This window comes from Opisthocomus hoazin, chromosome 7 (assembly GCF_030867145.1).
Source record: "Opisthocomus hoazin isolate bOpiHoa1 chromosome 7, bOpiHoa1.hap1, whole genome shotgun sequence".
In the NCBI taxonomy this organism is placed as follows: Eukaryota; Metazoa; Chordata; class Aves; order Opisthocomiformes; family Opisthocomidae; genus Opisthocomus; species Opisthocomus hoazin.
This window is the reverse complement of record NC_134420.1, coordinates 73,635,394-73,659,939: the sequence shown is the minus strand read 5'-3', so window position 1 is coordinate 73,659,939 and position 24,546 is coordinate 73,635,394. Positions and strand designations below refer to the sequence as shown.

The 24,546-nt window shown below is 45.7% G+C and overlaps 1 protein-coding gene across 1 annotated transcript in view; it reads right to left on the bottom strand.

The window, feature by feature from the left end:
- The window catches only part of MDGA2 (MAM domain containing glycosylphosphatidylinositol anchor 2), a 436,731-nt gene that overhangs the window by 15,082 nt on the left and 397,103 nt on the right, over positions 1-24,546 (bottom strand). Inside the window, exons 11-14 of the mRNA XM_075427304.1 lie at positions 23,680-23,857; positions 15,914-15,934; positions 7,910-8,065; positions 6,646-6,804 (exon numbers count right to left, since the gene is read on the bottom strand). Coding sequence (XP_075283419.1) covers positions 6,646-6,804; positions 7,910-8,065; positions 15,914-15,934; positions 23,680-23,857 — 514 coding nt within the window. The remainder of the gene's footprint in view (positions 1-6,645; positions 6,805-7,909; positions 8,066-15,913; positions 15,935-23,679; positions 23,858-24,546) is intronic.

The window sequence follows — 24,546 nt, the reverse complement described above, 5'->3', positions numbered from 1 at the left end:
CTTAGCCAAAGATAAACAAGCAACTTGGCTGCTTTACGCTTACCTCTTGCTTATAAAGACTGTCCAACTTCGTGTTTACTCTGTGTGTGGTTCAACTAATGGAGTGCCATAGAACCTGGCAAATCTGCCTCAGAGTGGATGGGATGCACTTACTCCTGCTAAGGATTATTTTTGGACAACATAACGCTATGAGTTAAAATAACCTTGATAAAGTCCCTCACTGTGGAGAAAAACTCCCCAGAGCCAGGTCTTCCCCCACTGCTGACCATTCAGTTACTGGTTCCAGCACAGACATGATTTGCAACAGGTAGCAGCAGTCCTTCTCTCTGGTTAACCTCACTGTCTCAGAGCACGAGCAGGAACCAGACTGTCTGGGTGCACCAAGAGACAGCAAATTCATCGCCTTCATTTATCAGGGTTCAGTCACTCACATTGTTTGGAGATTTTGCTCCTTCCTGCCCGCCACTGTTATCGGCAGATGTGTGGGCAGTGGCGTCCCTTTGCACTATGTAAATCATTGCATTTACCTTCATTTGAGAAAGTTCAGACAGTTGAGCTCATACAAGACTACTGTTTCTTTTGGGTGTTAGGCACGGCAGCTGGGAAACTCATACAAATTACATTTGCAGTGAAACCTCTCAGATCTGAGGCAGCTGCACAGTGACTCAGCTCCGACTAATAAAAAGTTCTTATTTCTAGCAACAGCCAAACCCAGTGCCTTGAAAAACAGAAGGCTGAACGCGTAACGGAGCAGCAAATATTCTCATCACGGCTGTTTCACCAGGGTGCCCGGGATGAGGCCATCCATCTTCTTCGCAGGAGGTGGGGGAAGCGATGCTCGCCGGAGCGGCTGGGCGGCACCGTGTCTCCCACCTGCCTCCCACTGCAGCATTTTCCTTTCCAAATGCAGGGGAGGGTGCAGAAGCAGCACAAAGGAAGCACAGCTTGTAACGAGGATGTTCTGCCTCTGCCTGCACGCACGCTGCTGGGTACAACAAAAAGACCTGATGCAGAAAGGGCTTGCAAGCGGGGAAATGCTCTGGAGGGTTCCCTGGGGCAGCCCAGCGCAGGAATACGTCGCAGGGCTGTGCAGGGCTGCTCAGAGCAAGCGGCTGCTCAGCCTCAGCCCTCTGCCAAGCAGCAACAACAGCTCTTGGGCAAGGTTTGTATTATTCAGCTACAGCACTTCTCCCTTGCTTCCCATCTGCTGCTCTCCAAGATTTTTATCACCAACTGTGCTGGGTCTACAGTCTGAAAAAAAGGCAGGGTCTTCGACAAGACTGCCTAAAGTTATAAAATAGAGTTATATGTATAAAAATATAATCATATAATAATTATAAATACACTATATATATTTCATATATATAATGTTATTCTTCTAAAAGTCGAAAAGCAGTGCCCATATCAAGCAAGGGATGAATTGCTGGCTAATTGTTTCACCTGTCTGTGCAGGCTGATACAGCCCACGCCGCAGGGCTGTTTGGAATAACTGAGTAATTTAGGCATGAAAAGCATGCCATTCCATCACTGCTGAGGTTATACAGATTTAAGATTGTTCATGGCATACTCAGCTTCTCTGTGTCACATAATTGCTTCAAATTAATAGCAGAATGATAGCAGTCTTACTTACAACACAAACCAGCCACCCCTGTACCAGATACGCTCGGTGGTTGCCCAGCATGTCGGTGACCATGGACGTACCTGCCTGACCCTCCTGGCCAGACACGCACACGCACCCGCCCGCAACGCTGCTGAAAACCTCACTGATGACCCCTGCAACAGACGCCTATCCTTGAAATTCTGCCAGTGAGGTTTTGGAAAAGTTGCACGGCCTTTGCCAAAGCTGATGCTGTGGGGGAGGATGGGTTGGCTATAGGGTTCACGCTGAGGTGTGTCCGGCAGCAATTCACCTACGGATTTCAAACTATTCCAAACCCCAGACAAATGGGTCATGAAATGACTCTTGAGTACGAGACAGAACCGGTGGGCAGGAGTGACAACTGTGAATTGAGGAATAAAGTTTGCTTTCTAGCAGAATCCTGCCCAGAGAGCGCAGGGTGCTCCAAAGACGTCGCCAGCTGCAGCGCCGGGGTGGCCTTCCGAGCGCTCCTCACCGTCTGAGCACGAGCACCTTGCACAGCGTGCTCTGACAGCACGCCTTGCTGCCACTTTTTGTTCTGTGATGGGTCTCTAATGATAAGAAAAATTACAGTTCTTGGAGTGCCAAATAGAAATGCCCCATTCTGGGGTATAGATGGAAAAATCAGAAATATAGATTGTTTTAAAAGATGGTGACAGCTATAATGGAATAACAGCCTCCTTCTGTCTCAACGTAGAGACACAGGCAGGAGGGTGACTCTTCATTTTCCTTTTCCCCAACAGTGGCTTATTGTTTCCTGCAAATCAAGTAATGGGAACTCCTATTTCTCTTACGCTTTGGGGATAATCTGCCTTCTCCTTTTGAAAGGTGTGGTGCGAAGCACACGCATTTTGTCTGGCAGCCGGCACTCTCAGAGTTAGCTCTGTGTGATCCGTCAGGAATTACAATCTGACTTGTAAGCAGCAGCCCTCTATTTCAGGTAAAGAAACACTTTATCTTTCTGCATCTAGCTGCTGTGGCACGGGATGTAGATCGCTGTTCATCTCATCAGAGCTGTGCTGTGGCGTAAGTGCTAATCTCAGATCTGTGCTCTGCTCTCCGCAAAGACTCCCGAGTACCTCTCCTTATCGCTGCAGAAATTTTCAGCCTCTCCTCCAGAGACACCGCAGACCTGAACGGCAGGCACAGAAGCTGAGCTGGATAAACTGGCAAGCTGTTTGCTTTCATGATAGTACAACAGCCATGTTCTCAAACTGATGTCACTAGGGTCACTCATTTTTAAGAATGGAGGATGAAATATCTTTTCCCCTAAGCCTTGAGTATCATTGCAGGATAATTTTCCATTTTCTTAGGGATCCTTCAAAACCCTGTTGGAAATGCACAAGCATTTTGATGAGCACAAAAACCGTTTTGGAAACAAAGTACTTTGCCCCTGAGACATGGGAATAATAACCCTAATAGTGCTTGGAAATCTTGGGGATACTGGTAACCAGGGAGTATAAAGCAACCTGGTGTAAATGCACGAAATTCTGCTGAAGAATGCTACAGCACACAATCACAAAATGACAGAATGTCAGGGGTTGGCAGGGCCCTCTGTGGGTCACCCAGTCCAACCCCCTGCCCAAGCAGGGTCACCCACAGCAGGCTGCACAGCACCGCGTCCAGGCGGGGCTGGAATATCTCCAGAGAAGGAGACTCCACAGCCTCCCTGGGCAGCCTGTTCCAGTGCTCCGTCACTCTCAGAGGGAAGAAGTTCTTCCTCATCTTCAGCTGGAACTTCCTCTGCTTCAGTTTGTGCCCGTTGCCCCTTGTCCTGTCGCTGGGCACCACTGGAAAGAGTCTGGCCCCATCCTCCTGACCCCCACACTGCAGATATTTATAAGCATTTCTAAGGTCCCCTCTCAGCCTTCTCTTCTCCAGGCTGAACAAGCCCAGATCCCTCAGCCTCTCCTCGTAGGAGAGATGCTCCAGTCCCCTCCTCATCCTCGCAGCCCTACGCTGGACTCTCTCCAGTAGCTCCTCATCTTTCTTGCACTGGGGAGCCCAGAACTGGACACAGCACTGCAGATGGGGAGTACAGCACTTCGGATGAAAACTCAAAGGTTAATGGCTATGCATCTTCTCTGAACGTGTGTCCCCAGATGCAAGGAAGGAACAGGCTGGAATTTATTTAAGCCAAATTCCCCTGCAAGGCACTTCAAGTTTTCAGTGAAGGCAGGTCAAGAATCAGCAGCTCACAGTTATTCACAAGAGAGAGCCTTCAGCGCAGAGATCGTATCGAGGGCTCAGTCAGCAGCTCCTGTCCTGCTCTTGTGAAGACATCAGTGAGCTCGCAGTGCGTATGACAGCCGAGAGCTGCCCCGGCTGGCAGTTCTCCTTCCCAAACGGGGATCAGAAGCACCTTGGCTGCAAATTCCAGAACAGCAGTGAAGGGTCAAGGCTGCTAACAGCTCGTGATGAAACAGTCAATCTGCTTTAGCAATAAGGTTACGAATTATCCACAGGGGAATAATCCTTAAAAAAATGGAAGTTTTTTGAAAAAACTACGAACAATTAAATATTTCACACAGAATCACAGAATCATTGCGTTTGGATGCACCTCTGGAGATCGTCCCATCCAAACCCCTGCTCAAAGCATGGTAGATCTGAGCAGGTTGCCCAGGACCATGTGCAAGCAGATTTTGGATATCTCCGAGGACAGAGACTCCACAACCTCTCCGGGCAGCCTGTGCCAGTGTTTGACCATCTTCACACTTAAAAAAAAATGGATTTTTTTATATTTAAATAGAATTGCCTCCATTTCAATTCATGCCCATCGCCTCTTGTCCTGTCCCTGAGCATCCCTGAGCTCCTTCTCCTTTACACTCTCCCTTCAGCTATCCAAGTATGTTGATGAGATCCTCCTGAGCCTTCTCTTTCTCAGGCTGAACAATCCCAGCTCTCTCAGCCTCTCCTCACATCAGACATGCTTCACTCCATCATCTTTATGGGACTTCGCTGGACTCCCTCCAGTAAGCCCACGTCTGTCTTGTACTGGGGATCCCAGCACTGGACCCAGCACCCCAGCTGTGTCCCACCAGTGCTGAACAGAGAGGCTAGACCCCCTCCCTCGACCTGCTGTCCACGTTCTGGAGCTGGTGGCTGTCCTTATCACGAGGGCACATCATCCAAAACACTGTGTCATGGTAACATTTTATTTGTCTGGGCAAATCATCATGCTATCATGACCCCTTTCCTAACCCAACGTAATTTCCAAGACCACAAACCTTTAAAAACTCACTCCAGTAGTTACCTCATCAATACGGCTAATTATACAATAATCATGTGCTTAAGTTATTGAAATCTTAGAATAACATCACTCATTAGGTTTTTCTTTTCTCTTCATTCTCCTCATGTGAACAATTTCAGTGACAGAGTTCAGATCTGGGGAATCAGCTGGTGTATATTTGCTGATTTCATAATTTGTTTCTTGTCTGCATGTTGTATTCTCATGTGTTTCATAATATTTTGTCATTATGAGGAATTCAAATGTTGAATTTCATAGACGTGTATAAGCGTGCATTCCAACACATGGCTGATGCTATTAATTTACTGTTTTTCTGTCAGTCTGCTCTTTAAAGGCAGGATAAAAAGTAATTTTGCACACACCTATTCAAAAGTAGATAATTTTGAACATTAGCGAAAATAATGGTAACTATATTTTTTAACATTAAAGAAGAAAAGTGGTATCAAGCAATTTTGGTTTTCGACAAGTAGGTGTCCACATTGCCATGAACAAATCCTCTTTAACTATGATCGGTAATCACCACTGTCACCATCTGTGGCATCTGTCACCGGTGAGTCAGCTCCTTCATCAGCCGGCATCATACACATCAGTTCAAGAAATTACACATAAATAAGAAAGGGCAACCTCAGCAAAAAAAGCTAAGGACATAGACACTTGCTGGAAAGGTAGCCCGAGAAAAGAAAAGCCAAAGTTGCACCAGTGAGAGGTCACCGTTTTGTGGACAGGCGTCAGCCTCCGTGGCTGCTTTTCTTATATTTTATCCCAACCCCAAGGTATTCCAGGAAAACTCATTGACCCTTCATGTTTGTAACTTTGCTCTTTGCTGTCATAGACCAGAAATAGTCTTGTATATGACCATATGGGGAAATTTATGTTTTTTTCCACTAAGCATGCCATGGCTCAGGCTCTTCCTTCCAACAAACAGCCCAGCCCTCCACTGCAACGCAGAGCCAGGAGAACTCAGATCTGGGGCTGCGTTCACACGCTTGGCAGTGCAGGGACAAGTAACAGAAAACCAAGTGAACTTCTCTGCTCTATTTAAAACCTGAACTCTTGCCTGGAGCCAGGCGAAGGTTTCCAAAAGCTACCACCAGAACGCACTGTGAGGATGGGCCTGCCCTTGAAATCTATATAAAAATACATCAAGTCAGGTCAGCTTGGCACTGGAAAGCCTCTTGACATACTGGTAAGCACCGAGCACCCCACAGGGATTTATAGGCTTTAGAAAAATTGACTGTCTATTGTTTATACATCTATATTTTCCCACACTTTTTTTTTTCATACTATGCTAAGAAATTAAACAGGTGTGTTGAAAGAGCTACGACTAAAACCAGACTTCCAGATACACCTTCAAATTATAAATTCCCACAGCCTGTGAGCGACTTGTTCGGGGCTTTTCCACCGCCGCTGGTCGCCTGCTCCCAAACCTGGCCAGGAGTGACTTCGAACACTCTGCCAGCACCGGGCAAAGTCCTTGCAAACGCCACCTTTTCTGTTTTCACACTCTAAAGGTCCCATGCTCATATCCTCATGGATGCACCAAACACTTCCCTTCCATTAGAGGGGCTCCGGCTAGCATGCTGATTAGTGGGAAACACAATATTAGAGCAATTAGGACGCTATCAGGCACCTCTCTTGCCAGCTTTGGTTGCAACTGGCAGGTGTCGGCAGTCCTCCCCTGCTCTTGTTTCATAAAAGTGGACATTTCTCCTGCTACCTCTCCCAAAGTGCAAAGACAAGGCCGTTGGCTTTCTCTCACCTATGTGCTGTCCATACATGTGATAGTAGAAGCTGAAACAGTAGGCTGTGTTCGTAGCTCCGTAAGGGTTTTTTGGAGCGACGCTGAAAACGGGACTAACAAGCCTGGCTTTTTCTCCTTCCAGCCTGGGGCGCGACGTCTCAATGTACATGTAGAAACCTAGGGGAAGTCCAAATGGAAATCGTTAGGTCTTCGACGTCCAACTCATAGACATGCAGGAAGACACCAGGATTATCAAGGATCTTGATTCATTTTTCACACTCGTCTGACCTCACCATGGTTTCTGGGACATATTTCTTCTGCATTAAGCCCATGTGCTTTCCACAACTGCTTCAAAGACATGTTTTCTACCAAGGGTAAAATCAGGGCCAGCAGGTCAGCACTCATGAACAACCTGAAATCAGTATAACGTTGTATATGGACAAGAAAAGAAAAAAAATCTTTACGATGGGGTTCAGACATCAGTCTCAAGGTTGCGGTTTGTCCCTATAAACAGTGCGCAGGGAGGGCTTGTAAAATAAAAGGAAAATATCTTGACGGGAACCTTTCAAGGAACATTTTCAACCGGCCATGTCAATCACATGTCTGAAAGCTCACTTTCACAACAGAAGACAACATAAATTTATTCTGATCTTGGACAGTGCCGACAACAGAGATAGCATTTACTTAATCCAACCAAGCAGTACGATTTTTTCCCCTTTGGTAGCGCAAGCAGGGGACACACAATAAAATAGCATGAGTTACTGCAGCACTTGACAGATTCAGCACAATAAGTCTGACTTTTCAAATGCAAACACTCCCTGCAGTGGAGATGGCACGCTTCTGCTAACTGGGGTAGCAGATTGAAAATTGCACATTTTAGCAACACCCGAAGTAAAAATGGGGAAAAAAAAAAAAATATCATTGTGACAATCTGAGACAGCCCAAGCTGGAATTTAAATGACATAAACCAGAAGAATATTTCAAGACGTGCCAGAATATTTCCCCACTAGACTGTACCGTGCAAGCAACGGCTTTGAGAACGGCGCAATAGAAACAACACAAGATGGTTAACGGCACCGTTAGTGGGTTGTGCTTTGGGACAGGACCAGCCGCACTCCTCCGCACCGGCAATTTCTTTTAGAAGTCCTGGAAACATGCTTATTTTGGGGATGATTAGGAAAAACAACACAGCTGGCTGGATTGGCTGTGCCAGGCAGGTCCCTCACCTCAATGGAGAGCAGAGCTCCCAGCGCTGGGGACCGGGCACGCTGCCAGCGCTTACCTTCCTTGGAGCCAGTCCGATCGGCGTTCGGGCCCGTGTTCGGGGTATACTTTGTGTCTCTAGTGGCAGTGCTTTGTTTTGTCCAGTCAAAATTGTCCGTGTCATCTTGAGTGAAGAGGCAAATGTTCCCGTCCTCAAAGCCACAGTGGAACTCTCCTGCCAACGCAGCAAACGAGCACAAATTGAGTGGCTGCAGCTATTCATCCTATGCTTGTTTGTCAAAGTACTTGTCAATTCTAACAAACACATTGTGGGATGACGCTTATGTTGACAGCACTGGAAAACAGACATACATTTATTTTATGTCAGTTCCTAGTGGATGTTTTCTTCTGCAGTAACAATGAAAAAGAAATCACGGTCATCAGTCTGTGTTGGTGTGGCTTGAAATGATACCCAAATCTTCTTGTACAGCTCCTCCTCACAAATTCAGATGTATACAACTGCCCGTAGAGACTTTGTCTCTTTGACCCAGCTAGCATTTCTAAAAAGCTGATAAGAACAGGCAACGTGTCCGTAAAACACAAACTATGGGGAAAAAAAGTGGGAAGTGGGTTATTTTGGTTTAGGGATAAGAACATTAGGGAAAAGAGGACAGCAGCTCTTCAAAATGAAAACATTATCTCTAAGTGACATCTCCTAAACTATTCTTCATTTTTAGTATGGATGGGAAAGCAAGTAATGGCTAAAATGAGAGAAAATGAGTTTTAGGGTAGACATTAAGAAAATCTCCGAAAATCAGGACAGCGAAGTGCATGAAGGGAATGAAGGGATAGCTCAGGCAGGGCACCGAGTCCCCATCACTGGATTTTAATAACCAATTTGACAAATACCTGGGAGGAAGGTTGAGGTCTATCTGAACATATATGGGCAGGCAGCTGACTGTATCATGACCTGAAGACTTCTAGACTTTCAAAAAAGATTTGTGTTATGTACTTGAGGTCAAGTGGTAAAAGCTTAGGTCTAAAAAATCAAAATGCCAAGAACCCCAGAGAGGATTATGGAGATCCGCTCCTTTGTGAAAACAAAGATCTGTGAGACACACCAGTCCAGTGATCCCGCCTGCTGGGTTATGATGGGATGAGACCGTCCTACTGTGAGACATATAGGAACCAAAACCATAGAATCATAGAATGGTTTGGGTTGGAAAAGACCTTATAGATCATCCAGTTCCAAACCCCCACCCAGAGGTGTTCCAGCCCTCGGATCGTTGCTGGGGCCTCCTCTGGCCCCGCTCCAACAGCTCCAGCTCTGTCCTGTGCTGAGGGCTCCAGAGCTGGATGCAGGACTCCCGGGGGGTCTCAGCAGAGCGGGGCAGAGGGGCAGAATCCCCTCTCTCGCCCTGTGCCCACGCTGCTGGGGATGAGGTCCAGGGCGCGGTTGGCCTGCTGGGCTGCCCATTGGTGAGCACACATTGGTGGCTCATGTTGAGCTTCTCATCAACCAGCACCCCCAAGTCCTTCTCCTCAGGGCTGCTTTCAATCCATTCTCCACCGAGCTTGGATTTGTGCTTGGGATTGCCCTGACCCATGTGCCAGGACCTTACACTTGGCCTAGTTGAAATTCACAAGGTTCGCATGTGCCCACCTCTCAGGCTTGTAAAGGTCCCTCTGGATGGTGTGTCCCTTCCCTCCAGTGAGTCGACCACACCACACAGCTTGATGTCATCTCCAAACTTGCTGAGGGTGCCCTCAATCCCACTATCCATGTCACCAACAAAGATGTTAAACAGCACTGGTCCCAATACCAAACCCTGAGGAACGTCACACATCCCTAGTCTCCACTTGGACACCGAGCCATTGACCACAACTCTTTGAGTGTCACCATTCAACCAACCCCTTCTCCACCGAGTGGTCCATCTGTCAAATCCATGTCTCTACAATTTAGAGACAAGGATGCTGTGTGGGACAGTGTTAAATGCTTTGCTCAGGTCCAGGTAGATGGCATTAGTTGCTCTTCCCTTATCCACCAACACTGTAACCCCATTGTACAAGGTGATCAAATGTGTCAGGCACGATTTGCCCTTAGTGAAGCCATGCTGGCTGTCACCAATCACCGCCTTATTTTTCACATGCCTTAGCATAGTTTCCAGGAGGATTTGCTCCATGATCTTGATGGACACGAAGGTGAGACTGACTGACTTGTAGTTCCCCAGGTCTTCCTTTTTATCCTTTTTTAAAATAGGCATTCTGTTTCCTATTTTCCAGTCAGTGGGAACTCCACCGGACTGCCACAACTTCTCAGATATGATTGACAGCGGCTTAGCAAATTCATCCACCAGTTCCCTCAGGTGCCGCAGATGCACCTCATCAGAACCCTTGTGCACCTTCAGGTTCCTCAGATGGTCTTCTCTTACAGTGGGTGATTCTTTGCTCTCCCAGTCCCTGTCTTTGCCTTCTGCAACTTGGGCGGTGTGGCTGGAGCACTTGCCAGTGAATACCGAGGTAAAAAAGTTGTTGAGTACCTCCGCCTTCTCCATATCCCAGGTAACCAGGTATCCCATTGCTTTCCGGAGAGGGCCCACATTTTTCCTAGGCTTCCTTTTATCACCAACGTACCTATAGAAGCTTTTCTTCTTGCCCTTGACATTATTGGCCAGATTTAATTCTATCAGGGCTTTAGTTTTCCTGATCTGACCCCTGGCTGCTTGGACAATTTCTCTGTATTCCTCCCAGGCTACCTACCCTTACTTCCACCCTCTGTAGGCTTCCTTTTTGTGCTTGAATTTGTCCAGGAGCTCCTTGTTCATCCATGTAGGCCTCTTGGTGTTTTTGCCTGATATTCTCTTTGCTGGGATGCATTGCTCTGAGCCTGGAGAAGCTGATCCTTGAATATTAACCAACTACCTCAGGCCCCTCTTCCCTCCAGAGGTTTGTCCCGTGTTACTCTACCAAGCAGGTCCCTGAAGACACCAAAGTATGCTCTCCTGAAGTCCAGGGTAGTAAGCTTGCTGTGCACCCTCCTCGCTGCGCTACGGATTTTGAACTCCACCGTTTCTTGGTCACTGCAGCCAAGGCTGCTCTTGAGCTTCACGCTCCCCGTCAGCCCCTCCTTGTTGGTGAGAACAACGTCCAGCATAGCACCTCTCCACATGGGCTCCTCAATCACCTGGAGAAGGAAGTTATTGTCAACGCATTCCAGAAACCTCTTGGTTTACTTGTGCCCTGATGTGTTGTCCCTCCAACAGATATTGGGGTGGCTGAAATCCTCCATGAAGACCAAGGCTTGTGAATGTGAGGCTGTTATAGAGTGCCTCTTCCTTATACTCATATATCAAATCTTCAAGGTTCAGTTTTCACCTCAGAACAGAATAAGGCCCCATGTAGTAAAATGTGCAAAAGCTTAATTTTATGTACGTGAACAGTTCCTGCTGAGTTTACTCTTCCAGCAATGTCAATTGATTTATCTGAGAAAACAACCAAATCTCTCTTCTCTAGGGAGAATGCAGCTGCCTGCACACTGTGTCAGCTACAGCCTTCTTTATAGGGGTGCAATTTATATTCATTGTTATGAGGAACTCTTAACACCAGGCATCATGAGATTATTCATCTGTGTTAAATTGAGAAGGTATATAAATGTTTGCAGGTTTGGGGTATTGGTGAACTATAAATCCACTTAAGCCACTGGAGCCTCATTGTAAATCAGTGAAGACAGAGGGACCTGGAGCTTAGCTTGGATACGTACTGCTAAGCAAGGACGTTGGTCTGAAGCTTATTTAAAATCAGGTAACATTGCAGACTGAAAAAGCAGGTTTGAAAAATTCATTCCAAACCAGAAGGTGCAGTAGGAGTGATTTCCAAGTCTTCCTCATTCTGCTTCTTCCTGTCCAAATAGCAACACAAACTCTACCCCCTCCTCAACATAAAAGACCATTCTATAAAATCAGGATATCACAAAAAAATGCAGTCCACAGAAGCTTCCTTGGCTATTAGCACCTCAAGCAGCTTGACTTCATTTCTCAATAAATCTGTCAAATTTATTAGATCGTCCAGGAGAAATGATTTCCTAAAGCACAGTTCCTTAACTGGCAAACACGACTGATAACCATCGGCATGATGGTAAGCCAGTTTCAGGACCTTGCAGCTCAATTTGGTTCTGGAAGCAAGGTCTTCTGAATCCTGAATTTTGAATGATGAAGAAGTGGCAACATAGGAAATCATTGAACGGATGAGCACCATCATGAGCATTGCAGAGAAGAAATACAAGTAGAGGTCTGACAGTGGTTCTTCCTGAGAGACCAGTAAATCAAAGAACAAGGGCACAAGGAATACACATGGGCAGATTACATCCATAATCCTTCGAGTGAGAAGCATGGGAATAGATGCAGACCGACAGAATCACAGAATCACAGAATCACAGAATAGTAGGGGTTGGAAGGGACCTCTGTGGGTCATCTAGTCCAACCCCCCTGCCGAAGCAGGGTCACCTACAGTAGGCTGCACAGGATCTTGTCCAGGCGGGTCTTGAATATCTCCAGAGAAGGAGACTCCACAACCTCCCTGGGCAGCCTGTTCCAGTGCTCCGTCACCCTCAGAGGGAAGAAGTTCTTCCTCATGTTCAGACGGAACTTCCTGTGCCTCAGTTTGTGCCCATTGCCCCTTGTCCTGTCACTGGGCACCACTGAAAAGAGCTTGGCCCCATCCTCCTGACACCCACCCTTCAGATATTTATAAGCATTTATAAGGTCCCCTCGCAGCCTTCTCTTCTTCAGGCTGAACAAGCCCAGTTCCCTCAACCTCTCCTCGTAGGGGAGATGCTCCAGTCCCCTCACCATCCTTGTAGCTCTCCGCTGGACTCTCTCCAGTAGCTCTTCATCTTTCTTGAACTGGGGAGCCCAGAACTGGACACACTGGACTGACACCTCCATTCTTCTCCCGAAGACCAGGAAAAGCAGGCAAAGACCCTGACAAAGCTCTTGAAAGACACAAGGACTTGAATGAAGCACTCTGAACAAAACGCCAGCTGAGCCTCTCATCTCCAGGAATACCTTTTACACCACTTGAGCTCCAGACTTGCTTGGGTCACATTATATTTTGTGCATTTGGCTTCTACCTCCACTTAGGCAAGCGCTTCCTACAGCAGAAACGGTGCTGCTTCTACACAGGCTGATAAAAGTAAAGGGCAAAAGAGAAACTAAAGGAGAAAAGTTCTGACTACCAGATCCAGTCCTGCAGCCAAGCGAATTAACACAAAGCATTTTCAGCCATTCAGTAGTTTCTAACACTGCCCCTCCAGCACCTTCAGAGCTGCATTTGCACATCACACCATACCCTCAGAGCTTCATTAAGAAATCCCACATCAGCAGAACAAAAGATTTTTCTTCAAGTTAAAACAAAAAAAAAATATTCATGCCAGATAAAAAAAGCTAAGTAAAAGTTTGCCATTTGTTTAATTGGAAAACACTGGTTTCACGTGGGACTCTGCCTTTTAGAATACATTGGAAAAGGTTAGTGCTAAATATTCTTGATGCTAAACACTTCTCAAAAAATGACAGGAAAATGAAAAAGGGAAATAGATCCCCAGGATCATAGCTCTATGCTTTTCTTATGCAAGAAGTGGGAGCATTTAAGTAGATCTGGATGGTTCTGACCTGTTCATTCATGGGGCAGACAAGCACAGCAGAAACAGCCAGCCCTTCCCCAAGCACCCATGGGTGGCCCAGCTCATGACAGCGCTCAGACCACTACTGTTGGCTGAAAGCACTTACAATGGTGCTAATTAACATCAAAGATAGTGGTCAATTTTTGTTCAAGCCCATGCCAGCTCTGGAAGTGGATTCAGGTTATTAATAAATTCATTGCCAAGTAGGGCAAAATCTGAAACTCTTCTCAAGGTGAAACATTTTTCATTGTAGTACAAATTTTTGTCATCTCCTTTGATAAAATTCAAGTTGAGTATGACTCTAACATATAATCTCTTCTGTTATTTAGGTGTAATATCTAACTCCACTAATTGATATGAAATCCTTATGGTTTATATTAAAGAGTTTATATTACAGGTTACAAAATAAAATGTAGATCTGAGGCTACACCTTAATGTTTAAGGGATTTGATGCTACTTGCTGATGTGTTGCAGAAATTTCATAAAGAAGAAGGATTTATGCAATGTGATTATTCCAGAATTGAAGCATGAAGAACGTGACTTCAGTTTCCAAAACAGGTGTCTTGTCCCAGCTGAATACAGCTCTTACTCTTCCTTCACAACGGTCTAAATGAAATCAGAATTCAGCCCAACAGGTTTAGAAAAAAAAAGAACTTTTGTAGAAAGCGAGATTGAATGTGTTATGGGAGACAGAATCTCCCTTCTCCAGTTTATAGGTTTGAACCCATTTGCAGACCAAGATTTCTTCCCTGTTGAAGAATTTCACTTGCAAAGTCTTTGGGGGAAAAAAGCAAACCAAAATTTTGCCATGTCTTTGGTCATCTAAAAGAAGCTCCAATGGGTCCCCTACAGTTCTGGTGGGCAAACTTTCCCCTCACCACCAGTGCAGAGAGGCAGACCTAGAAAGCAGACACAGGGAACGCTGGGCAGGTTGCTGGGGATGCCCTCCCTCCCTTGGGCTAACTCACTCCCCATCACAAGGTCACAAGGGCCATTTGGGTGCCACCGGCACTGTACCATGTGCCCACCAGAGTCCTTGCTTTTAACTCAGCTATACAGACATTGTGACAATTAGACAGTTTCAGTTCTTAAAATCATAGAGGACCACAGTGTGAAGCACTTGGGATTGCAATGTATTTTTTTCTTAGCATCACAGAGTATATATTTAACATATTAATTAGCAAGGGTCTCATCTACTGCTCATTTAAGTCAATGGGAATGGTTCCTTCAGCTCTCGTGAGCTTTGAACTAAGCCCTGAGTAATTTTTAATGCACTGCACAGGATCTTCCGCAAAGAAGCTTAAATTTTACAGCAAGGCTCAGCTGTCATGGGCGAGAGCGGCTGCTGACACAGCCCGGGGCTGCGGTGGTGCCCGGTGATGGCTGCGCTCCAGCAGCAATCAGGGCACACGGAGCCCCGTTCCCTTTATCTTTTGCATATGTTATTAAAAGCCAGAGTAATGGCAGAATATGTTCCCACGGCAAAACATCCATTTTCTGGGGTGTGGAAGAAAATCACGCAGTAGACAGACGTGGGGACTGTCAGGAGTAGGGTGGTGTTACTGCGACGTACTGCAGCTCCAGCCCAGTCTCCTGTCTGTGACATTTGTAGGGAATTGGCGCCCACGGAAAAGCAGAAGAACAATGTGGAAAAGAAGTCCTTTCCCCCTGCAACATCTCCATGCCCAAGCACCAGCACATGAGCGAATACATAGACAGAATTTGCATTTTCAGTCATGCCTGTGGTGCTGTCTCCTGTGAGTTTGTCTAAACGCTTTCACACCTGAGTCACACTTTCGGTCTCCAGATTTCTCTGTGCAAATGAGGCCCACGGTTCCTGTGGGCACTGCACGAAAAAACATTCTTCTTTTGGTTTTAAAGCTGCAGATGAGCTTCTGACTACCCTTGGAAGTACCCAAATAACTCAACAACTGCAAATGTAGTTCTTACGCAAGGATAAATGAATTCAGAAAATTTCACAAACTGACTTCTCCTTCAAGATTTTTACCACATCTGGTGAGGTGCAGACGCAGTTCCTGCGCAGTGTATGAACTTCCAGGTATTTTCCTACCCCCATGATTAAACCATACACACAGAGCTGCAACGCCCACAGATGGATGCTATTTCAGAACAGATGAGCTGTTTGGGCAGTGGGAAAGAAAGATGAGCTGGAGCTATAATTTTTCCTTCCTCCATCTACTCTTGCTTTAGAACCTTGGCAGAACAAGAAGAATGATACCTCCAGCCGCCAGCCCAGCTTGCACGCAAAATTAAGGTGGACCCTGCAATCCATGGGCTGCAACTAAACGTGAGATACTTGTAGTTTACTTTTTAACCTTAAGGGACAATGGGTGCAAGGACAATTCTTCATACAAATAAAAGTTAAAAAGATAAAGAAATACTTACGTAGGTGTGGGTTTACTGGAGCTGGAAAACAGAGCAAAAATAAGATTAGCACAAAGGGGAAATTCTATTTTCTCAATATTCAGATTATCCTAAATTTCCCTCCCCCTCAGGACCTCGGTCATGGCTCCCACACCAAGGCAGCCAGCAAAACCGGTAACTTCGTTTTTGAGCAAATTTTGTGGCTCCCTGGCAACCCAAAGGCAACAGTTTCAGTGAGAAGCTATAGCCTCTCCCATCCATGACGTGTATGCAACAGCCCTAGCACCTGCAGCCTGGGGAACCAGACACTGCAACTCAGCGTCAAACCTAACCATTGGTGGAGATATTGTAAGGATGGGGATAGCTGCGCAGCAGGACTCCAGGGTGATGCCTTTGTACAGGAATCCCACAAAAGCTACAGAAAGGAGGAATTCGCCAGAAGCTGGGGTTCTGCATCAGACCTTGCTCATCACTTCGAATTTCATTTTAGCATTGGTTGAGAATACTTCACATAACGAATTATCCTTCTACTCAATGAATAATACTATCCTTCAATTTAAGATGTCTGTATACATGAGTCTTAAAAAACAGACAGCACTGGCTTTTTTCTCAGAAATGCCAATTTTCCTCTTAAATAGCAGAAAACATAAGCACAGCAAGTTTGTGAGAAGAGGTTTGATCTCATTAGACCAAGAGACGTAACCACCAAGAAAATACATGAGAGTCTTCTGGCACGTAAACCCTCTTCTAGGGAGGATATACTTAAAAGAAATTCAAGCTGACGGCAAAGGAAGGTGACGTGTGGTGCCCTACACAGCTGCCAGCAGTGCCAGCACCCCCCGTGCCTGCTGGGGTAGCCGTGTTCGGTGACCAGGGCAGCGACCCAGCCGTGCGCGTGGGTCCGAAATGCTGCTCTCCTGGGGCTGTCCTCTCGGGGACAGGGGAGCAGCAGTGCAGCAGTCCCACCTCCGCCTGCTCCCCATCGCACAGTAGGAGCAGCCCGTGCTGACCCTTCACCTTAGGAAGCACCAAAAATAAGTTTTCCAACATCGCAGAGCAGCCTTGAGATAACTTTGCTGAAAAACATTATTTATGTCTATTCTTTTACGGGTCTGTGCAAAGCCCTGCATGACATAGTGTTTTGCTGCTTCATTGGGTCAGAGTTAAATTGTTTGTGGTATTTGTGCACAAGCTCTGAAGAAGTTCAAGGCCAGGTTGGATGGAGCTCTGAGCAACCTGGTCTAGTGGAAGATGTCCCTGCTCATGGCAGGGGGGGTGGAACCAGATGATCTTTAAGGTCCCTTCCAACCCAAACCATTCTATTCTATGACAAGGCAGGACCCTTGGGTGCTGGGAATATTTGGGGGAGCCGATAAAACTGACACTCTTATTTCACAGACCCCTGGTGAAATTACAAAAACTTCTTTGTCCATAATTCTTTAATATTGAAGTTCATCTCCTTAATACCTTAATAGGCTGAAACAGAATAAAAGTCAGACCTCAGTAGTGCCTACAGATATCTTAACCACGGGAATGGCTACCTAAGTTTAGGTCCAGAGTAAATCCTGCCATGCTAAACACGGGGAACAGGGTTTGAATGAGAAATTCACCTGCAGTTCTGTGCTACCTGTTTTCTGTGCTACCTGTTCACAGCAGGGTAAACTTGAGGACGGATGACTTCGGAAACAGTGCCCTTCTGCTACAAGCCCTTACGCATGTGAGAAACAGAAGGATGTTAAGCTCACAGTTGGAATTGCATGCTACTAACAGAAAAATCGAAATAAAACTTTATCTCCAAATAACAGGTACATCTGGTGATGCCAGACTTCAGAACGGGTGTTGCTCCACGTTGCCTTGCTGCCCTTCCCCTGCCGTGTTTACAGACACGAACTCTTGGGTTTGTGACCCCGGCCACAGATTCTGCGTAGCTCTAGATTAAATCTGAAGTTCTCTAACCAGCCCTAAATTAGCAACTTTGCCATTTTCTCTTGCCTTCACTGAAACAAATGAACAGTGATTTGCCCCAGTGCAATCTTCTTCAGAAACTTAGTCATTACATTATATTAGATAACCTCGTAGCTTCTACCAACAAATTACCTTTCATTCTCCAAGAAACATTCGTTTTGTGAAATCCTTGAGTAATTGAACTCGGAATTAGCTGAAATTGCTGGGAACTACATTTACTGGTGCTTGATTTGTAACTAAAGGTACGGGCTTTCATGGAAAATATCATCAGCATCTAACCTTGAGTCATGCCATTCAGACTGCTCACAGCAGAGCAAAAAAGGCTTCTTGCCAAACTATCTTCAGTTCACACTGACTGACAAAAGCAGAAAAAAATGAAGTAAACCAGTTAGGCTGAACTTATTTAACATCATAAACTAGTAAAAAACCCACCACAACCAACCAGAAAACCAGAAAGACCACTTTTCTAAGCAATAGAGCACGTTGCCACCAGACAGCGTGGAACGGCTCCAGCTCTCACTGAAGAAAGGGAAGGTTGCTGCACGCACGGCACACAGGTAGCAGGTTAAATTAGCCATAAAGGGAAATTAATGGATGACTGAGGGAGTAAATTCCCAAGGCTGACTTTGAAACGTCTGGAAAACCTGTGCACCTCAGAGGGTTATCGCTGCTCTGCTCAGCTGACCTTGGCTCGTGCTGGGAGGAAGGTTCTGCTGGCGGAGAATCTCGGGAGGACAACAAAGTGTCACGAAACGTTTGAGCTTGGTTAGAGCCAAGACAGATGATCCCTTAATCTTCCTGCCATTTCTTCAGCAAGCAGAGGATAAAACCTCCTGGAATTTCAGCTTGTCGGATGGCTTTACGTTTCGGTGATCTGTATTTGTGCAGGTCACAGCAGAAAAATGCAGGCTGAATGTTTTTTTCTTAATGCTTGCCCTGCTATTAGGTGCAACGGCATTTATGCAGACAGTTCCATTTCCTCCAGATCCTTCCCAACACGAACACTCGTTCAGCTTACAAGTGAGGTGGCCTTCAGAGACTGCAACATTATGTCCCTCTTTTGAAAAACTAGCTGCAAACCGAGCTTTCTTCACCATGAAAAACATCAAGCCAGAGGTAGGCAGAAGCATGCTAGATGTTCAGCTGCTATGTTTTTTACCACTGGAAACTGCTTACTTGTGGTAATTACAACCAGCACCTAAAAGCTTTAATCAGGTCAGAAGTCCATGCCTCTAAGCACTTGGTTGACAGAAGAGAAGCAATATTCACTGTGAATATTGGTACTGTACAAGGACAAAGCCGCCTTCCTCCCGTAATGGCAATCATCCTAATTTACTACTTACAAGACTGCATAATACTGGAAATGTATGTTTGGGCAAACTTATAAATCCTATCATTTATGCCCTATTTGGTGCCAATTTTATTTTTCTGGGGCCCAGCAATATAATAATAATAACAACAGCAGCAGCAATGACAATAACCGCAATTTTATACTTTTCTTCCGTGCAGAATCTGGGAAGTCTCTAAATCTCCTGCGAAAATACGCAAGCTGGACTCCAAAGCGACCGGCCACCATCGTCTGTCTGCTGCTGACCCTACACACCAAGAGTAGCAATGTTGGGTTGCTGGCTTTTTCCACAGAAGGAAGATAAACTTGCTACTTTAATCACTGGTTAACTTTAGAAATATTTAAACATAAGTGCATATCAAAAGCAACAAGTGCTGAAGTTTTAATTGGAGCAGTTGGAGGACTTTACAGCCGGTTTGTACCAAATAGGCTGACACAGATTTATGTAAAGTGATGGAGATTATATTTACACTGTTACTACGAGACATATCTGTTTTGTATTCATCTACAAAACACTCATTAGCGCTACTTAAATTGCCCTGTTTGTATTTACTCGGCAGACTGTGTTCACTAGCACAGTAACATATGTACCTACCAAAGAATTTGTCAAGTGATGTTTGGCTGTAATTATCAATGTCGCTCCTACTGTGATGATTGCTCTTTTCTCCCATCCTTTCGGCGTGCAGAGGAGAGAATAATTCATGGCAGGCGAGGGATTTCCCTATGAAACACTTCTGCCACGGGTAAGTTTTTGATTCACGGGATTGGATACTGCGGAGTTTTTATTTTGTATTTACAGCTCCTGCTTGGGATGGCAGGGTATACTGTCAAGAGCTCGTTACTGAGGTTTTCCTGCTTTAATAGTCTCCTTATTTTGCACATTAAGATGGCTACCAGCAGGCTAGCACACTGGAAGCTGTTATTTTTATATATTAGGAATTTCCACGCTACTCTCCAGTTGTGGGTTTTAGTTTAATAGATGATGTGCTCCGCGTCGTGCCCACAGGAGTGTAACCCAACAACCATAACTTCACAGGCAGGATTAATGTGGCTTCACTTTAGCGATCTAGAAGTTAGACAGCTCATCTAAGAGTGTTGTTGGAGTGTCTCTAAAGTCACTGGAGACATCCGGGCATGTCCAGAGGGTGATTCAGCTGCTGGAAGAAACCTGGAGAAACCTTCTCCTCTCTAGTAAGGCAGCAAAACCAACCAGTACATTGGAAATGTCACGTTGATCCTTCTGCACTTCATAACTGTTCTGAGAAATCAGTTCTCTGGGGTACCTACCCAAGATCATCCTACTACAGGAGACAAGCTTGAGCTATCAAAGTAAAAACCTAGGTAGTTTGTGGTCTATCTGTCTTTAATTTGCACAAAAATGAAACTAAACCGTTAAAGTTCATGCATTTCTTAAAGCCAAAAAGACACCGCTACCATCTTTAGCAACTGTAACTACAACGTGTCCGATCTGCTTTTCACACTGGCAGCATTTCTTTAAAAAGGGATGAAAACCTATTAACCTGCTTAAAGTTGAAAAAATTCGGCAAAAAAATGTTTGCAGTGGGAAACCCCACCAGCAGTACAAACACACCGGTGCGTTTTAACCCTAAGGAAAAAGATATTTTTCTCTAAGGGTGACTGAGCACCAAACAGGTTGCTCAATGAGACTATGAAGTCTCCATCCTTGGAGATATCAAGACCTGAATGGACATGGTCCTGGGTCTCCAGACAGAGTATTCCTGAAGTGGTGGGATGAGGGGGAAGGACTGACAGTGCCAGAGGCCAGTGTGCTTCTGGGGCGCTGGTGAAAACTGAATACACAGAGGCACACGTGCACACACAAAACCCCGCTGAAAATGGGAAAATTCAAATGTTTTACTCCTCGCCTGAGGTCTCACAATTAAAATAAACATAATGGGAGAAAAATGTAAAAAATTATCTTAGTTCTCCTCTTAAGAAGCATTCGCCTTATGTCTTTTATTTTCTGTGTAATGTTTATAATTATTTCTTATGTCGATGCAGGCCTGCTGCTGCGCATCCTGCTAGCCCATTAACTGCTTCTCTAAGACTCCAGCATTTCAGATTATAAGTATCGGATCTGCACTATAATAACGTATGTGATATCATTATTTTGTGATAGCTGAAGCTATAACATCCTTAAAATCAGCCTGGTAACAGTTTGCTGACGCTACAGTTATTGGACAAATGCTGAGATAAAATGTTTGTTTTAAGCACCGAAAGCCTCAATAGTTCTGGAATCCCTCTTCAACGGGAAGTCACTTGAGGTTTATCTTATTGATTAGCATCTGGCTCGTGATTTCCGAAGCTGTGAATTCGTCGGCAGCAGAGTAATAGCACTGCGCATTGCTTGGAAAGCCTCTCTCCATCTGGGGCAGGCGGCAGCGGGCTCCTCTCTCCGGGCCGGCTGGATTTGGCATTGGCACCTCATCAGCACGCTGATTCCAGCAGAAAAATGTGCAGTAGACAAAATAACGCCTTTCCTGCTGCCTGAGAACGTTCTTTCTGCCAGCCAGGGGCTAGGAATGTAAATCACGTCGTGTTTCATTAAAACTTCAGACTCAGCACGGTTGTGAGCCATAGCCGAGACCTCAATCAACCTCCTGAGACTCGCCAGAGTACGACCACCACCAAAACGGAGCAGTAGCGACGGAGTGACCTAAATGGTGTTTTTCTCTCCTTATGGGAGCACTGCTCAGTATTTAAGTCACTGGGCAAATTTTGAGGACCACAGAAGCGGGCAGTGGGTGCCTGGCACGAGCCGGCTGTGAGCACACAAGTCTCCCCATCACGGCCAGCACGGAGAGACTGGGATTGCTGCGGAGGAATCCCAAATGTCTGAATAAAGCTTCTGCTGCTGCTGACCTTTGGGAACCAGACTCCTACCGCTGCTGTCAGAAAACAGGCATTTGCTCGGGTAAAGAGGCTCAACGAGGAGCCAAAGTCCAACAGTAATTGCAGCAGAATGACCATCTTCTCATTTTAATGTTGACAGACATAGTAAACAAGTCCTTCTTTGAATTGAGACTTTGTTCTCAGGAGCTTTGGGAAACGTAGACTTTGCAAACACCCTCCTGTAACAGGTGAAACCTAAGATTCATCCATCACAATCGTTAGCAGATCTGACATTTAGTGAAACGCGCAACTACGTTCTTCAGAACTGATGTTTAAGATCGCTTAATGTAATTTTTCCCTTGATATTAACACAGAGATAAAAATAATTTATGATGAGACTGAACAGGACTGAGCTAATCACGGACCATGAAGAATTGCACATACGATGCACAAGCCATTTAACTTTTCTTTTTCAGATTTCTTCACTACTTTAAATTATTTGATCATGATTTTTGAAAGTAATTCTTCATCTGTGGGTTGCCTTTGGGCCTTCCGCTGCATGTGAGTTCCTGCTTCGGGCTCCCTTATGTATCTTTATAGCACTAACGACTGCTGGGTCCAGCTCCTGGAGCACGTGGACCTGCGCGGCAACCTGAGTGTCACCTGGCTTTTCTCCTGTGGCTTAGCAAGGTTCCTCATGATAAACTCATACTTTCATGTTTCCCTGTTTACAAATATCTCCCCTGGCACACAATTCCCTTTTGGAATTACAAAAACTTTCTGCTCTGCCCATCAGGTTCCACTGCAAACTGCACAACGAGATCTTTCGTAGAGCTACCTTCTCTCTAAGGTACCTCTTGCCCATTCATTGTGATTTTTACGCAAGAAAACCAAAAAAGTGATTCAATTATTCATTACATAAATACCCTAAGAAAGGTATTTTGAGGGATTTTTCAGAGCTCTAGACATTAATTCCCGGTAATGCAGGAAGACTGAATGGAAGGGTGTAAGAATCCTGTATTTTTCCTGCTAGATTAAAGCAGACAAATCTTTGCCATGGCGTGACCTTTTGGAGGAAAATGCCCTTTTCCACTCGCACAGGACTAGAAAAAGTCGCTTTTATTTTTTTTTAATCATTCACATTCAAATAAAAACTTCTCAAAAACTGCTCATTCTGGGGGGAGGAAATCATTTTGATGACATCAAAGCACTGATTTCACACCTTCAGACTACTTGTTTTGTAGATTTTTCTTCGAAACTCGTTACCCTTCAAAGTGTTCAAAGTACGAACAGACTCTCAAAATGAGCTGTTTCATGAAGCTGACACTAATTTGTTGTATTTCCTTTATTTCACAGAACCTTCAATATGATTTTGCATTTTGGCTGTCCAGATTAGTTTTTTTTTTAATTGTAAAACCTCCCAGAGGTGGAAACTGTCATTTCTGCCCTGTTCTACCCAGAGCCCTCCTTCCTGGAAGCCCACACTCATCCCTTCCAGCGTTCTTTGCAGGACTCCAACCCCTTCGCACAGTGCCACCCGGCGCAGCCAGCACCTGCACCGCAGACCGAATTGCGCAGAACGTACCGCGACGCATTTCCTCGTACACAAAATTCTTCTTACCACTATACTTGATGACCCGAATAGTTGAGTCCCCCTCCCCAAATCTGGTGATGGGCGTTAGACGGACTTCATATGCCTCTGGCTTGATCAGCTCAGTTAGGTTGTAGGTAATTAATTCTCCCTTTTGAATATTTCCATTCACTGTAATTTCCTGTTCCCACCAACGCTGTTGTCCAGCCTAAAATCAAAAGAAGGATGCAAATGTCAGAGCTTTTGGGACAGATGTTGTCTTCACCCTAGAAATGAACAGGAGCAGACGCAGACCTGTGCTGCCCCGGGTGCCTCCTCCAGCCTTCAACCACCCCAGGAGGGTCAGAGACACAGCAAGACCGCGAACCTCCCTGACACAACCCGCGACGGAGCAGTCCTGTAACAGACAGACGAGATGACAGATTGCAAACCCACCTTCTCAAGAGCCCACCCCCGCCGGCTGCCCACCTGTCCTCTGCCCGCGCAGGTCCCGCACAGCGGCTCGGGCAGCCCCACGGCCGCGGGCGCCGGGCAGCGCTCGGATTTTTGCCGCGTGCAGGGAAAGCGCGGTGTTAATTCGGTTCTGGAGGATTCCTGACGCTCACCAGAGAGCACAGCAAGGGGCGAAGCGCCTGGATTTGGACGGCCTGTCAGCGCCTGAGCATCCAAGCGGATGCTGCGGCGTTTTTCAAAATCTCATTGCATTCGTCCATCTTTGGGAGCCTAGATTTCTTTGCAAACCTGCCTGTGTGTTTCAAAGCCACTCGTTAAAATGCTAAACCACCTTTTTCTTCCTTGAAAAAAAACCCTGCTGTTCATTTCAGTTCATTTCATCAGCTGGCTGAGGCTGAATTACCTAGCTCTCAAATTCCATCCCTTCAAACCTGACCAGGTAAA